The 14,352-nt window shown below is 48.1% G+C and overlaps 5 protein-coding genes across 12 annotated transcripts; 2 read left to right on the forward strand and 3 right to left on the reverse strand.

Annotated features, from left to right (window-relative positions):
• Positions 1 to 356: 356 nt before the first annotated feature.
• Positions 357 to 2,478, reverse strand: LOC121591522 (phosphoacetylglucosamine mutase). Of its 2 annotated transcripts, none has more exons than XM_041912128.1 (2): positions 2,187 to 2,478; positions 357 to 1,910 (listed from the first exon to the last, which is right to left on the reverse strand). In XM_041912128.1, the coding sequence occupies exons 1-2, from the start codon at positions 2,288 to 2,290 to the stop codon at positions 359 to 361; spliced, it is 1,656 nt and encodes a 551-aa protein (XP_041768062.1). In that variant the 5' UTR covers positions 2,291 to 2,478; the 3' UTR covers positions 357 to 358. The 2 variants fall into 2 exon arrangements, with proteins under 2 accessions (XP_041768062.1, XP_041768063.1); XM_041912129.1 differs by lacking the exon at positions 2,187 to 2,478 and adding an exon at positions 2,046 to 2,136.
• On the forward strand, positions 560 to 10,960 carry LOC121591523 (pre-mRNA-processing factor 19). 2 transcript variants are annotated; one of them, XM_041912130.1, is made up of 6 exons: positions 2,532 to 2,624; positions 2,745 to 2,893; positions 8,808 to 9,039; positions 9,168 to 9,317; positions 9,395 to 10,595; positions 10,673 to 10,960. In XM_041912130.1, the coding sequence occupies exons 3-6, from the start codon at positions 9,021 to 9,023 to the stop codon at positions 10,815 to 10,817; spliced, it is 1,515 nt and encodes a 504-aa protein (XP_041768064.1). In that variant the 5' UTR covers positions 2,532 to 2,624; positions 2,745 to 2,893; positions 8,808 to 9,020; the 3' UTR covers positions 10,818 to 10,960. The 2 variants fall into 2 exon arrangements, with proteins under 2 accessions (XP_041768065.1, XP_041768064.1); XM_041912131.1 differs by lacking the exons at positions 2,532 to 2,624; positions 2,745 to 2,893 and adding an exon at positions 560 to 648.
• LOC121591521 (DE-cadherin-like) lies at positions 2,623 to 8,523 on the reverse strand. Of its 5 annotated transcripts, none has more exons than XM_041912123.1 (3): positions 8,355 to 8,484; positions 7,410 to 7,570; positions 2,623 to 7,299 (listed from the first exon to the last, which is right to left on the reverse strand). In XM_041912123.1, exon 3 carries the CDS (start codon positions 7,193 to 7,195, stop codon positions 2,711 to 2,713), a length of 4,485 nt encoding a protein of 1,494 aa, XP_041768057.1. In that variant the 5' UTR covers positions 7,196 to 7,299; positions 7,410 to 7,570; positions 8,355 to 8,484; the 3' UTR covers positions 2,623 to 2,710. The 5 variants fall into 5 exon arrangements, with proteins under 5 accessions (XP_041768057.1, XP_041768059.1, XP_041768058.1 ...); XM_041912125.1 differs by lacking the exon at positions 8,355 to 8,484 and adding an exon at positions 8,257 to 8,336; XM_041912124.1 differs by lacking the exon at positions 8,355 to 8,484 and adding an exon at positions 7,632 to 7,874.
• A 117-nt stretch (positions 10,961 to 11,077) lies between the features above and the next one.
• Positions 11,078 to 13,213, forward strand: LOC121591525 (eukaryotic translation initiation factor 2 subunit 2). 2 transcript variants are annotated; one of them, XM_041912133.1, is made up of 4 exons: positions 11,078 to 11,251; positions 11,559 to 11,988; positions 12,087 to 12,131; positions 12,273 to 13,213. In XM_041912133.1, the coding sequence occupies exons 1-4, from the start codon at positions 11,234 to 11,236 to the stop codon at positions 12,794 to 12,796; spliced, it is 1,017 nt and encodes a 338-aa protein (XP_041768067.1). In that variant the 5' UTR covers positions 11,078 to 11,233; the 3' UTR covers positions 12,797 to 13,213. The 2 variants fall into 2 exon arrangements, with proteins under 2 accessions (XP_041768067.1, XP_041768068.1); XM_041912134.1 differs by lacking the exon at positions 12,087 to 12,131 and having other exon boundaries at positions 11,080 to 11,251.
• On the reverse strand, positions 13,207 to 14,207 carry LOC121591526. The gene is made up of 2 exons (XM_041912136.1): positions 13,704 to 14,207; positions 13,207 to 13,639 (listed from the first exon to the last, which is right to left on the reverse strand). Exons 1-2 carry the CDS (start codon positions 14,167 to 14,169, stop codon positions 13,233 to 13,235), a joined length of 873 nt encoding a protein of 290 aa, XP_041768070.1. The 5' UTR covers positions 14,170 to 14,207; the 3' UTR covers positions 13,207 to 13,232.
• Between the last annotated feature and the right edge of the window lie 145 nt (positions 14,208 to 14,352).

Genomic DNA, 14,352 nt, shown 5'->3' on the forward strand with positions numbered 1-14,352 from the left:
TAACCGTCGAACGCTTCGATGGCTGTGTTTCGGCCTTTTCACGAACAAAAAGAAACTATTTCAAATTTAAAAGAATATATTTTTCTTCGCATTCTGCATAATGATAGTTGTGAAATCAGATTCTGCCTTGATCGTATAATATTTGCCCTAATTTTTACTTTTCACGTGATGTTAAACAAAAAAATAATCTCTCATCGCTTCGATTGCGTAGTTCTTACAAGCTATTCAAACAACGCGTCAGTAGTTAAAAGTCGCAGTTAACGGTGCGCAGTAAACATGTCTTGTGTGGTGGTGGCAGTTGAAGGTAGCACAGCTTTTGATTCGATATCGATTGATTGTGAGGCGTGGAGCTTCGTTTTTAGCCTTCCATCTTGACCGGGCGCGAACCAACCCCTCCGGCCTGATCGAACACCAAATTCGCCACCTCGAAGGCAAGCTGAACGGCATTCGCTCGCGTATCGGCCTCGGCATACACCCGCACAATATCCTCCGTACCGGAGGGCCGCACAAAGGAACGTCCTTTCGGGAACTTGGCTACGATTTCGTTGATTGAATCCTGCAGCCCCACCGGCGCTACCACGACCCGATCGGCATCCGTGACGGCGATCACGTTCCGATCGGCAAGGTACACTTTCTCCAGCACATTCGGTAAGTCGGTGTAGCTCGCCAGCCAGTCGTCCAGGTTCCAGCCCTTCGCGTGAAGCACCGTCTCGACCAGCAGCATATCGGAGATGGCATCGCCCACCGTTTCGTTCGTTAGGTCGATCATTTGCAACAGTCTGGTCGCCGTGTTGCGCTGCTCCTCGGTGCGGCTCTCATCCTGGCTCGCCGCCCGTATCGCCTGCTTGGCCTTCTCGCTGTAAATGATCGTACCGTGCCCGTTTGCCTCAAAGTACACGCCAACGTCATACTCGAGCGCCTTGTGGTGCAAATGCTTGACGCCGGTGCGTGTGCAGCTGACGGGGATTTTCATACGATTGACGATGTAATCCGTCGACGCTCCGTTCGCGTACGCCGTCTGCACCAGACCCATCTCCAGCTGGACGCCACACTGCTCGATCAGATCCTTCAAATAGCCCGCCAGCAGGGTCGCTATCCGATCGCCATCCAGCAGACGGAACGTTCCCTCCTTATCCGTGAAGTAGTACACCACACGGTCAGCGTCACCGTCCACCGAGCAGCAGCGTCCACTGGCCAGTGCTGCCTCCTCGGGCAGTCCCTCCGGCACGCGATGGTTTGTTTTCACGAAATCGGCTCCACATTTGAAGTTAATCTTTCCATTGCTGTTAAACACCTGAACGTTCAGTGCGCCGTTCAGCTTTTTGATGAAACCAAGCATCTTCAGCGACCCGACACCGTTCGCACCGTCGTAGTACAGCTGGTTGCGATAGTTGCCCCGCTCAGCCTGCTCCCCGCGCAGCGCCTTGAACGCCGCTATCAGCTTGCCCATGTAGCCTTCCTCCGTGGGCAGCCCGTACGCGTTCTGCGTGTTGGTGCAGGTTACGAAATAGTGCAACATCGGTGTCGTCACGATGCCAAACTCGGTGACCGTCCCCTTCAGCGCCAGTATACCGTTCACGACGGCACGCGATAGCTGCGGGCTGTGGTAGCGCGTGTCCATGCCGACAAACACCTTCGCCGGTTCGTTATTGTCGATTTGCTCGTCCTCGCAGATTTTCGCCACCTGCGCTTCCAGCCCGCTGTCGGGTACGTTGACCAGGTCGGTGGCCAGCTGCTCCCACCGCTGTTCCAACATTTCGCCGAGCGGGTCGATCAATTTCACCCCATTATCGTGCTCCGGATTGTGGGAAGCCGTTATCATGACACCGATCGCTTGGCTCGCTTTCGCCCGCGACCGTAGCGCCGCCAGCAAGCCCATTCGATACATAACGTAGTCCAGGTTATCAGCACTGCGGCGATGTGTGGGTGAAAGCGGGATGGGGAGAATGGGAGGGAGAAGAGAAGAAAGGAAAGGAAAGAACACATTAAAAGATAAGCGTTTTATTGGACCACATATCCGCACCGCACACTGTGTGGGGTATTACCAGCAAAAGTGGTTTCCACCGAACCCGGAACAGAATGTCCATTTCGCATGGCCTACTGGAGAACGGGCGTGGGCTAGAAAGGAGCCTTTCACTTTTCTTTGTGTGCCGTGTGTGTGTGTGTGTCCCTCACCCACTACTTACTGCGAACGGAATCCGGCCGTTCCATACTGGATATCCTTCTGCGATTCCTTCTTCTGGTGGTACTCCTTGGCGAATGCAAACACCGAACGCAAGTTGACGGACATTTTCGCCAGAATGTTGCGGATGAACTGTTTTCCCTAAACTGAACCAAAAACACGCAAAACCGGTATTTTGGCTAAAAGCTTAACTTCCGACCGACGTTTACCGCGTACTCGTGGAGAGCGCGTTTGTAATTTAGCGACCAAAACAGAAAAATGTTCAAACTCGTTCAACGTCAGCAGCGAATGTCGTGGTTGGCCAGCAAGGGAGGAAAGAAGAAAGAAAACAACCCCTGCCCCGTTTGACAGCTGACAGCGCTGTTTGAACGGCTGCTTTGTTGTTTTGAATTGTGCGATTTCCAAGGAAAGACAAACATGCAAAAGGCGTGTGAAAAAATTGGTAAGTTTGGTGGCTTTGGTTGTAGTAAAACTGTATATTTTCTAGAAAACAAGATCAAACTACAATTACTGCTATGAAATTCGTTCTTATTTCTCTGTGTCGCTCGACTCTTCGCCGTAGCTGTAAGCAAGCATCTGTAAATCTGGTGGCAAGGATAGATTGGGAAGCTTTAAGTCCCCCTCGGAACCAGAAAAGGAGGCCAGACTCGACAGTGACTGGTAGCTGGTCTCATCACCCTCGTACGCATAGCATCGCACATCGTCTTGTGGGTAAGCGTCAACAGCTTGGTCGCAAGCAGCCCTCTTGCGTAGGAGGAACGTTCCAAGGTATTGATCGTTGTTAATATTCGCATAGTGAATTGTGTCCAGGTCCATCAGGTTTAGGTGTCCTAGAACCGCGTTGAGATCGTAAATAGTGTCACACTCTCCTCCACCCTCCTCCTCGTAATAGACGACCGTGCCCCGTGGATGGTCCATCTCTTTGTCATGCCATTCGTTATGGCTCGTCTTGTGTGCAATTATGAAAAATAGTAGCACGATCAACAAAATAATACAGGCGATAATTACGTATAGGTAGTACGACGTAAAGCCAATGGATGCGATGAGAGCTACAGACCGACTAATGCATTCCGAGTTGACATTCTTTGCTAGGCTGGGCAGTCCGAGATCGTACGTCCGCTCGTTGATGGTGAGATTGCGCAGGCAGCCACTGAAACCCTTGTCCTGTGGCACGTACGTCCAGTTGTACAGCGATCCGAGGTAGTCTAGGTTGACGGCAGCTCCTCCGAGTTGCAGTGGCGCGTTCACGTTTAAGAACCGATTTGGTCCCTTTGGCGCATCTAGACTCATGCACGTGGACAGCTTGCAGTTGTCGACGATCATCTCGATTGTTTGCGGTTGAAGCACGATCTCTACGGTGAATGGCTTACCCTGGGGGAATCGATACCGATGTTCGATACGAATGGTACCACTGCCGTAGTCGAGCAGCAACACAGGGAGTCCCTTCACGAGCTCCAACGCCAAGAAGTCCTGCACAGGCAGACGAGGATTATAGCTGAGTGGACCGATGTACATCACCAAGCCATCTTCCTGCTGCGGTGATAGTTCTACACTTATTCGCGTCATGTTGCAAGGACTGATCGGAGGATAAAGCGCATATCCACTGCCATAGAACCCAATGCCAAGCCTCTCACAGTGAGGACCTTCAAAGCCCTCGGGACAGGAGCAGCGATCGTTCACCAAGAAACCTCCATTGAGACATGTGAGCGACGGTGATGGAGCCTCACACACACACTCTGCTTGTACGAAGGCATTCACACCCACAAACGAGCTGGTGTTGGTGTATACCGCGATAGGGACGTTCGATTTGTAGAGCGTATTCTTGCACGATAGCTCACAGTTACGACCCTCCTCGATACACTCGTCAATGCCCACCATAAGCACCGAAAGACCTACGTCCTCTTCCAACTGATGAAGCTGATAGCCCATCATTCCGTTGAGTCGTTCAGGTGCATAATAAGGACTGCCATGGACCGAGAACCGAACGTCCAGGACGGTTCCGTTGACATTGTCGCGCTTCAACACGGTGAACACATCCACGTTCTCTCGGCTAACGTTGAGCGTGTTTGCAATGCTCGCCTGCAGCCGATCTTTGGGCGTTGTGAGCTGACCAGGTGTGCGCGATACGAATTCTTCCGCAGTTACATTATGGAATCGGATCGATCCACTCTTATCCACTGCCTCCTCTGGGATTTCTTTCACCGTTACTGTCACTTTGGCTGTGACATTATGGCGCGGGAAATGACTCGACTGCTCAATCACGTGGAAGTTTAGTTCATAATCTCCCCCACGTGTACCTTGAAGCATGGTGATCATACCTGTGTCACTGTTTAAATCGAAAAAGGCTACCGAGTGATGACGGGTAGCATAATCCCATATAAACGTCTTATCTGGAAGATCCCAGTCATCCGGATCGTCGACGTACACGCGTCCAACTTCCGTGTTGGGTGATTCTCCTTTGTAGTTGTACACGAAGATGCGACTTTTACCTGGCCTCATCTTGTTGTCGTTGTCGTCACCGATTACCAGATGTAGCATGCTGACAGCGCTCATAGGTTCTTCACCAGAGTCTCTAATGAGGATGGGAATTTGGTACTCCTTTTGCTCCTCTCGATCGAACTCAACCAACGCGTGCAGTTCCTCGCCATGAACTTTGAAACGTTTCTTGATCTCATAACGCGCATTCGGATCGATGCTAAAATGAAACGGTGGTCCGTTCTGAGCCTCGTCCGCGTCCTCTGCCGTCAGTTTTACAATCAAACCTGGCGGCCTGTTTTCGCCCCAAACGACTGGCATTGCATTCGATAGTCGAGGTGCGTTGTCATTGATATCTTCCAAAGATATGATCACAGTGGCTGGCGTTTTCTTGCCCGCACCATCCTCATCCGTCGCGGTGATAATAAACTGCCAGCGCTTGGAGCCTAGCGGGGGATCACGATCGAGCGCTCTCTTGACCCGCAAGCATCCACTATCGTCGATCTCTATCGCATCATCGTATTCGTCAACGTAAAAGAATCGAATGTGCTGCGGATCGGTTCGATTCTCGATGTCTGGATCATACGCCTGAACGGTCATTATACACCCGGATGGGATCGTTTCTTCTTGTATCGTTACATTACGAAGACCTGTGAAGCGTGGTGGGTTATCGTTGACATTTTTTACTTTGATAGAGACTGTCGCGTTGTCCTGGAAGATCCCATCATCAACCTGAACGATCAGCTTGTACTCACGTACCGTCTCGTAATCGAGCCGGTTGTTGATCGAGATACGACCGGTGTTGTTGTCAATTTTGAAAGCAAGTCCTTCATTACCGGAGACAAATGTATAAGATAACAGGGATGTTGCATCAGGGTCTCTTGCTGTCACCTCAATAACTGGCGTGTTAATGTTCTCGTCCTCCGGCACGCCCTCTACCACGAAATGCTGACTAGTGAACGCTGGCTTATTGTCATTTTTATCCATCACCTTGATGAATAAGAGCTTGGTAATACTGTTTGGCTTACCATTTCGATACAGTGCCGATGGAGAATTGTCTTCTGCTACTACCTTGAGCTGATAAGAATCAGTTTGCTCGCGATCAAGCGATGCCAGTGTCGTGATTTGACCCGTTACATTATTAATGTGGAACAAATGTTGACTTTCGTCCTCGAATCGATACGACACGATATTATTGGCCAGTGTGCCATCCAGATCATAGGCCTTTACTACCATTACCTGTGTTCCGGGTGGTTCATTTTCAAGGACTGCACCGGACGTCATTTCTGGAAACACCGGTATAATATCATTCTCATCCAACACCTGGATCTTTAGAACGGCCTCAGCAATCAGGTCATCCGAATTCTTAACACTCACTGTGAGAGTATACTCTGCTATGATTTCATAATCGAGCGCCTTACCCAGCTTGATCGTGGCCATGTTGTTCAGCTGCTCCAGTAGGAACGTGTGCTTTGAATTTGTTTCCTCTGTTCGGCCTTGGGTCAGTTCGAAGATGACTTCCGGTTTCTCTGGGATGGATGAATTGGCCTCAAATATTGCTATCGGCCTGGAGTAATCTTTAAACGTTTCATTCAGCACAATCGTTTCTTCTGGTAACTTGGAAAAGTATGGAGACCGTTTATTCGATTCCATGACGTGTATTTTTACTTCCACATCTGTATGATGCACGGGTTCGCCCTGTTGGTTTAAATTGTATGCTCTCACGTGGATCAAGTAATGTTGGCCAGGACTACGATCGATCTGTTTAACCAGGGTAACTAAACCATTGTTCTCATTAATCTGAAAGAAACTGCTGCCTGGGAGACTCTGCAATAGTTCGTACTTGATGAGACTGTTATCGCCGTCATCCATATCCGTCGCCGAGATAGTACCAACGCGCTGGTTTACCTTCATATCTTTCGCTACCGACTCTTCGTAGCGTACCTTGTCAAATATTGGTGGATTGTCGTTGATGTCTACAATTTTTACCTTCAGCGTGCAAACATCGTCTAGTCGAGGTCGCCCATTGTCTGTCGCCCTCACAGAGATGTAGATCTCCTTCTCACGGATCGGCTCATCTCGGTCAAAGACGTGGACCGTTGTGATTTCTCCCGTGTTCTTATCAATTCGGAAGCGTACTCGTTCACCAGGTGTTGTCATAAGGCTGTACTCGATAGTTTGATTTGGATCTGGATCGATTGCATTCACGTGCAGGACCGGCGTACCAACTGGCTGTTCCTCCTTTAGCATTGGCTTGTAGTTATCACACTCATTGAAGGTTGGTTTACGATTTTCGACCTGATTCGCTGAAAATACAGGTGGTGAATTTCTCCTTTTTCTTGTTGCATCTGGATGAAGTGTGTCATCTTCTCCCTCCTGTGAGCTGAACACTGGAAGGACCGAGTGATGAGGTTTAGGCTGATTTTCTGAAGGGATTTTATCGCTCTCTCTATCATAGTGTCCCGTTGATTCTAATAGAGACACGTAACAGTGTGATGTTAACAGGAGCAAAGTTAATAATACTCTTGCTGGATACATTATAGTTCATGGATCGTTGTAACATGTTCGGCTATCGAATAAAGTAGTTTATCATCTTTCTTGTTACATTCTGCACGAGTTGTCCAGTGTTGAGCTCTGATAGGCTAAAATACGTACAATAAAAATTAAAAGTTAGATGCATTAAATTTTTAACTAACAGCTCAAATAACTATCACACCACAAACATTTACACAATATTCAGACTTTGGACTACCTTTTTTAAACACTGTTTCCCCTTCTACCTGTATTAGCGCAAACTGATAAGCTGGAAGCATTTACGGATAGCATATTTTACGCACGCGACAACTTGTGTACATATTGACGATCCTGATTCACTTCCTTATCAACATCCAACGGCTGGTTAGATTCGATTACCTACGACAATGATTAGATTTAGGTAATCACCCAAATTAGAAATTTAAAATGATCAAGTTACACAACAAGCCGTCGTCTTTTTTTGTACTGAAAACTGTTTTGTTGGATGTTTTATTCGAAAAGTCGGGCAAAAGATAACGGAACTCTCTTTGCAAGAAAACACATTGGAACCATACAAATTGTATTATCTTCATGCACCCTAGAACGCTTGTAAGTTATTTGAAATTATTCTGATACTGTCCGTTGATGTGGCGAGCAACGCGTTCTCAATATTGTACGTCACAAGCCGAATGCTCAAATGAAAATGTCGTCATGGAAACGAAGAGCCATTACAACCTTGACGATATCGGTGCACCTTTATCTCTCTTATCTCCAAGTCAGCATATCTTAGATTTGACATTATCTTCTTGCGCGATATCAGCTTCAAAATGATGCTAACTCAGCGGTCAGTTCAGCTTTATCAGCCAAGTTAGCTGGCAACGGCAAGTTAATAACCCATGATTAACTTTAACAGTTAATAACCCATGAAAACACATTCTATTTGCACTGCTTGAAAATATTGCGCTTATTTTCGTGGACAGGTAACGGCAACACTTTTAACGTGAAATACACTTTGTGAAGGATTTTTTTAAAATAATTTAAAGTATTCTTATGTTTCTCTTTTGTGGGACATTCTTTTCACATACTTTTAAGTCCTAACAAATTTTAAACACATGTAGCACACTTCAATTCACTAAAGTCACTATAACAAACACCTCTACAAAACACTTTCAAGACGATTTACCTAAAATCTGCTACGCCAATGCAAGCAAAAGAAGCTGTTCGTTTCCTATGGTAACTGCTCAGTCATTGAAATGGCCTTACTTCGATTGAGCGCCGATCCGATAGCGACGAGGCTGCTGATGCGATTGAAGCGGGTGTTCAGTTCAAAGCGTCGTATCAGTAAAATAACGAAAAAGGTATGACTAATTGATGGTATCCGTTTGACCAAATATTAGTCACAAATTTGATCAGATATCTATGCATCTAAATTTAAACCATTGCTCTATTTGTAGTTTCTTATCAGTGTTCTAACAGATTGTACAATTCGATACAATGTGGTTATTTATTTTTTTATTTATTTATTTATTTACATTTTTTTTGTTATGCATTTTGTAGAAATTCTCTCAACTTTATTGTAAATCTTGAGAAGGTTGTTGTTTATGATGTTTTCTTTTGTAATCTGTTGTTTTTGCAGCTTTGTTTGATGTAAACGACCCTTTGCTTTGCTCCCGGATTGTGATGTGGGCCGATTTGTTAGCTGGGAATCAGTCCAGCGCCAGCTGTCAAAGTAACAATCAAACCGAAAGGAGAAAAGCGTCTCGAATTTTGCGGACCTTTTGATATTGTAATTGCAGACTGTTTTACACAAATTAACTTGAAGAAACCCCTCCCACGTAGTTAATAAACGATGTCGCTGGTGTGCAGTAGTAAGTATTCGTTGATTACGCCCGTGTTTGCGCTCTATTGCGGCAAATGCTGCGTCCGGCCTACGGAAAAGTAAGGTTATGTTGCGCCCTTCGTAATAAACATCTTCTATCGCCCCCTTTTTTTGCAGTATCGAACGAAGTACCGGAACATCCTTGTATATCGCCGAAATCGGGTGCTATCTTTGAGCGCCGGCTGATTGAGAAGTACATCGTAGAGAACGAGTGCGATCCAATCAACGGACAGCCGCTAACGGCGGAAGAATTGATCGATGTGAAAAGTAGGTGCAATGGGACGGCAATGTACGCCCAGCTTGACGGTCGACACTTATCCCGCTTTTACCTGCTTTCTTCGCAGCTCCTCCGATCGTGCGTCCGAAGCCACCGAGTGCAACGAGTATTCCAGCCACACTGAAAACGATGCAAGATGAGTGGGACGCACTGATGCTGCATTCATTTACCCAGCGGCAACAGCTACAAACCGCCCGCCAGGAACTGTCCCACGCACTCTACCAGCACGATGCGGCCTGCCGTGTTATCGCGCGACTCAACAAAGAGGTGGCCGCGGCCCGCGAAGCGTTAGCCACCCTGAAACCACAGACGGGTATGTCTGCAATCCAAGCTGCACCGCAACCGTCGATTGCGTCGGAGGCGGGTGGTGTTGCTGCCCAGCCTATCGAACAGGCTGGCATGAGTGCGGAAGTCATCCAGAAGCTACAGGACAAAGCGACCGTGCTTACGCAGGAGCGCAAGAAGAAGGGCCGTACCGTGCCGGAGGAGTTGGTTAGCCAGGAGAAGCTGCGCGGCTTTCTCACGCTCGCCTCCCATCCCGGGTTGCATTCTGCTAGTGTGCCCGGCATTCTAGCGCTGGACATCAATCATTCCGATCAGAGCAAAATCTTAACCGGTGGCAACGATAAGAATGCGACCGTTTTCAACAAAGACACGGAACAGATCGTGGCCGTACTGAAGGGTCACACGAAAAAGGTGACGAAGGTAATCTTCCACCCCGAGGAAGACACTGTCATTACGGGCTCGCCGGACTGCAACATACGCGTATGGCACGTGCCCACCTCCCAGACGCAGCTGCTGCTGCGATGCCACGACGGGCCCGTAACCGGTCTTTCGCTACACCCGACCGGAGATTACGTGCTGTCTACCTCGTCCGACAAGCACTGGGCGTTCTCGGACATACGGTCGGGCCGGTTGCTTACGAAGGTAGCGGATACGGCAGAGTATGGCCTCACGTCCGCTCAGTTCCATCCGGACGGGCTGATCTTCGGTACGGGCACGGAGGACTCGCAGGTGAAGATTTGGGATTTGAAGGAGCAAAGCAATGTGGCAAACTTCGCGGGCCATACCGGACCAATCACGGCCATTTCGTTCTCCGAGAACGGTTACTATCTCGCCACCGCTGCGGATGATGCGTGCGTAAAGCTGTGGGATTTGCGCAAGCTGAAAAACTTCAAAACCATCCAGCTGGATGATGGTTACGAGGTGAAGGACCTGTGCTTCGATCAGAGCGGAACGTATCTGTCGATTGCCGGCACGGATATTCGGTAAGTTTTGGGAGGATATAACGCTAGACCGTATAAGGATTACAGTCTCATTGAACAATCTTTCCGTTTCGTTTCAGTGTCTATCTGTGTAAACAGTGGCAGGAGCTGAAGGTATTCAATGATCACACGGCACTGGCAACGGGCGTTCGATTTGGCAAACATGCACAGTACATCGCGTCGACGAGCATGGATCGTACATTGAAATTGTACGGTATTGAGTAAACGAGGCCGGATGGATTCACTTACCCTTCAATTACATACCGGTAGGAATAGAGAGAGCAGTGCGTAAAGTGTGGCATTCATGTAAAATCATCTCCTTTTTGATCAATAAATAAGCTACTGACGATGAAATTGTGTGAGGGGATATTTAAAAAAACCATTTCGAAAGCTTTTTCCACGCGTAACGCCCCGTAACGCTACTGGGCGCGCGTGACGGCAGCAGCTGTCAGCGCGTGCGTGTGCCGCAAGAAGAGGGAGAAGCAGCTTTTGACAGCCCAGAATGTGACAGCGGAGAAATTTACGAAAAGCTGATGCAATATTGCTGAAGTGGGCTGGTTCGCTCGCCCGTAAAATAAATTAAACGTGCACAAAAGTGTGTGGAAAATAGGAAAAAACTGTCACAAGTGTTAGAGCAAATCATGGCGGAAGACGATGCGGTAAGTCGACGGGATAGCGCGCTACGAAACATGGAATATGGGCGAGTGAAAGTTTGAGACAATGCCCTGCTGCTGCTGGGTCGTGTATCGGCGATGTTGCTTGCGAAAAGAGCCACATCGCTAGCAACCAGCACCAGCAATGCGCCGGACAGCGATGTTAGGTTATGAGCAGGGAATGAATTTGCCCCTATTTCGGGCCTGTTCAACAGGCTCACCGGTTTCTTTGTCTTTTTACGCTTGAAATTTCTTAATGCACGGAATATTAATAGCATGTCACGTTTTTGCACCGTTTTCATCCCTGCCCCAGATCTTTGACCCTTCCTTGATGAAGAAAAAGAAGAAGAAGAAGACCCCGTTCGATTTAGATGCCATGGCTGGAGCGGGGGAGGAACCGACAGAAGCCGATGCGGCGGTGGCGCCGAGCGAACCGAAACCGCTGGCAGACGGTGAGGACGATCTCGATCTGGAGAACTTCAACAAGAAAAAGAAGAAGAAAAAGAAGCCGTTCAATCTGGACGAGCTGGAGGGAGCGCTCCCGTCCGGCGCCGGCGAAGGCGACGCGGATGCAAAGGAGAGCAAGGAGGAGGGAGAGGTGGCCGGGGACGATGGGCTGGACGAGGACTTCAAGCTGGACTTTAGTATGAAGAAGAAGAAAAAGAAGAAGAAGGATCTTACCGAGCTGATGGAGCAGGAGCTGGTGGACGGAAAGGACCCGCAGGACGACGAGAAGGAAAATGGTAAGAATGTAGTTGATGTTTTAAATATTTAGAAGATGTTTGGTCGTAGATGTTCTGTGTGTTGAGCGTAAATCTGATGATATTTTGCCATTGCGTTGATTTTACATGCCTTACCGAGAATGATGGGATCGTCACCGAGACTGGTATAGAGAGACGTTTTTTTTCTATTTCATATTTGATTATTGTTTCCTCACTTCATTTCGTTGTTGAAAATGCTTTTCTCTCTTACCGATAACTAATGCGTGACTTTTATCTCTTCCCAATCCTGAACATCGCGAAAATAGTGGATGAAAATGTAACTTCCTGGGCCGGCTCGGACCGTGACTACACGTACGACGAGCTGCTGAACCGCGTGTTCGAGATCATCCTCGACAAGAACCCGGAGATGGCGGGCGGGCGGAAGCCGAAGTTCGTGATGCGCCCCCCGCAGGTGCTGCGCGTCGGCACGAAGAAAACTTCGTTCGCCAACTTTACCGAAATCTGCAAAACGCTCCATCGACTACAGAAGCACGTGCTGGACTTTCTGCTGGCCGAGTTGGGTACGAGCGGCTCGGTCGACGGTAACAATCAGCTGATCATCAAGGGTCGCTTCCAGCCGAAACAGATCGAGAACGTGCTGCGAAGATACATCAAGGAGTACGTCACCTGCCACACCTGCCGCTCGCCGGACACCATTCTCCAGAAAGATACCCGCCTGTTCTTCCTGCAATGCGAATCGTGCGGGTCACGGTGTTCCGTCGCTAGTATTAAGTCTGGTTTCCAGGCCGTCACCAGTAAACGTGCCGCCATGCGTGCGAAGACCGCCTAAGCGCGGGCAGCTGGTTGAAGTGGTGTCTGAACGGAGATTCCGTGTTGAGAAGGAGAGAAAGACACACGGGAACGAGCGTGAACGGTGTAATGTGAATTTAGTGCATATTGTTTCCCGACGCTTCATCGTTTGGTCTTCGGTTATCTTCCCACTTTCTCGTTGTTTGCTCCCGTATCATGCAATTCTGCAATGGCGCTATACGGGCGGCATAATTGCTCGCGCCCTCTTTCGATACTGCTAAATGGGATTTATATGATGTTTTTGGAATCAAGGCGAACATAAATACAAAACCAAGACATTACTTGACAGATATAAATATTCCACACGAAGCCCGATCGCAAACCCTCTTCTCATGGTAACCCTCTTCGCAAAGTAATTCTCATGGAAAATAAAAGGTAACCAACTTTTCAAAACAGATAAATAACCGGTTTTCTTTCTATACGTACAATCCCTTCATCTTTTCCACCAATTTATCGATGCAACTTGCAGTCGTTTCGTTCATGCTGGTCGGTTCTTCTAACATACCGAGCATGGGCTCGTACACCGAAAGTAAGTAGCATTTCCAGAACAGCTCACACGAGTGGCCCAGCTCGCCATCGGGTAGGATGGTTTGGGCAAACACGGCTATCCTGCCTCCGCTGGCTTCGAAAGGCCGCCCTACAACGAAGCATTGCGTGCGCAGCTTCAAACGGCCGAGAAAGGTGGCACAACGTGCTTTCGCTATCGAAATCAGCATTCTGAGATGGCGCCTCAGTTCCATTGAGCTTGGAATCGCTTCCTCGTTCAGCGGGGACGGTTTCCGCCGAAGAGTATCTTCACAGCAAAGCAGCTTATTTAAATTATCTACAAAGGAAATGTACAGTAGAATAGAGTGCGAGCTTATTTAACGAGCGAACTAGCAAATTACCTAGCATTTTGTTGTTAGATGGTCTATAATATACATCCACTGCTGCCGAACCATCATCAAGCTGATACACCGTAACATCATTGCGGAACGTTTCCGCTGTTAGCTTCCCGTACAGCATCGTGTTCGAGAAGTTGATTCGAAACAGCTCGCATATGAACGTGTCCTGGTGTATTCGAACCTGGGCAAGCAGGAGGGCCGGTACGGCCAAAACATATCGGATGGTGCGGGCCTTTGCATTGGTGCCGGTTCTTCTCGCCTCGACGTCAAGGCGTCGGTCGGGCAGGGTGTTGAGGAAGCATTTGAATTCGTTCAGAAAGTCCTCCTCGGTGAGATCGACTATTTCCACCGATGCGTGTATAAGTTTACTTTCCGCACACACTCTGTACGCCGGCAGCTTCTCCTCGATGTCTTCGTCGGCGTTTGGTTCGGTTTTAATTTGATTTATCGGTAGGGCAGCATCGCTCATATTTTATGCTACTGTTGTGATTCGATTTGTTGACAAACCATATGGGAAAGCGTTACAACCAAGGTTTATAACAACAAAAAGGTGGTATCTAGTTACGTTATTCAGGGTAAATGTTAATTTTACAAAAGAAAAGCTTCTTCGCATAAAAATAAAAACATTTTTTTTCAAAATGGTATTGATAGC

This window comes from Anopheles merus, chromosome 2L, assembly GCF_017562075.2.
Source record: "Anopheles merus strain MAF chromosome 2L, AmerM5.1, whole genome shotgun sequence".
Classification (NCBI taxonomy): Eukaryota; Metazoa; Arthropoda; class Insecta; order Diptera; family Culicidae; genus Anopheles; species Anopheles merus.

Coding starts and splice junctions, on each gene's coding strand:
- LOC121591522 (XM_041912128.1), bottom strand. CDS start 2,290: ATGTCCGTCAACTTGCGTTCGGTGTTTGCATTCGCCAAGGAGTACCAC. Junction 1,911..2,186: donor ACGGCCGGATTCCGTTCGCA/GTAAGTAGTGGG, acceptor ACATCGCCGCAG/TGCTGATAACCTGGACTACG.
- LOC121591521 (XM_041912127.1), bottom strand. CDS start 7,195: ATGTATCCAGCAAGAGTATTATTAACTTTGCTCCTGTTAACATCACAC.
- LOC121591525 (XM_041912133.1), top strand. Junction 11,989..12,086: donor GGACGACGAGAAGGAAAATG/GTAAGAATGTAG, acceptor GCCATTGCGTTG/ATTTTACATGCCTTACCGAG. Junction 12,132..12,272: donor TGGGATCGTCACCGAGACTG/GTATAGAGAGAC, acceptor TCGCGAAAATAG/TGGATGAAAATGTAACTTCC.
- LOC121591526 (XM_041912136.1), bottom strand. CDS start 14,169: ATGAGCGATGCTGCCCTACCGATAAATCAAATTAAAACCGAACCAAAC. Junction 13,640..13,703: donor ATCTAACAACAAAATGCTAG/GTAATTTGCTAG, acceptor TTTCCTTTGTAG/ATAATTTAAATAAGCTGCTT.
- LOC121591523 (XM_041912131.1), top strand. Junction 9,318..9,394: donor AGAATTGATCGATGTGAAAA/GTAGGTGCAATG, acceptor CTTTCTTCGCAG/CTCCTCCGATCGTGCGTCCG. Junction 10,596..10,672: donor ATTGCCGGCACGGATATTCG/GTAAGTTTTGGG, acceptor GTTTCGTTTCAG/TGTCTATCTGTGTAAACAGT.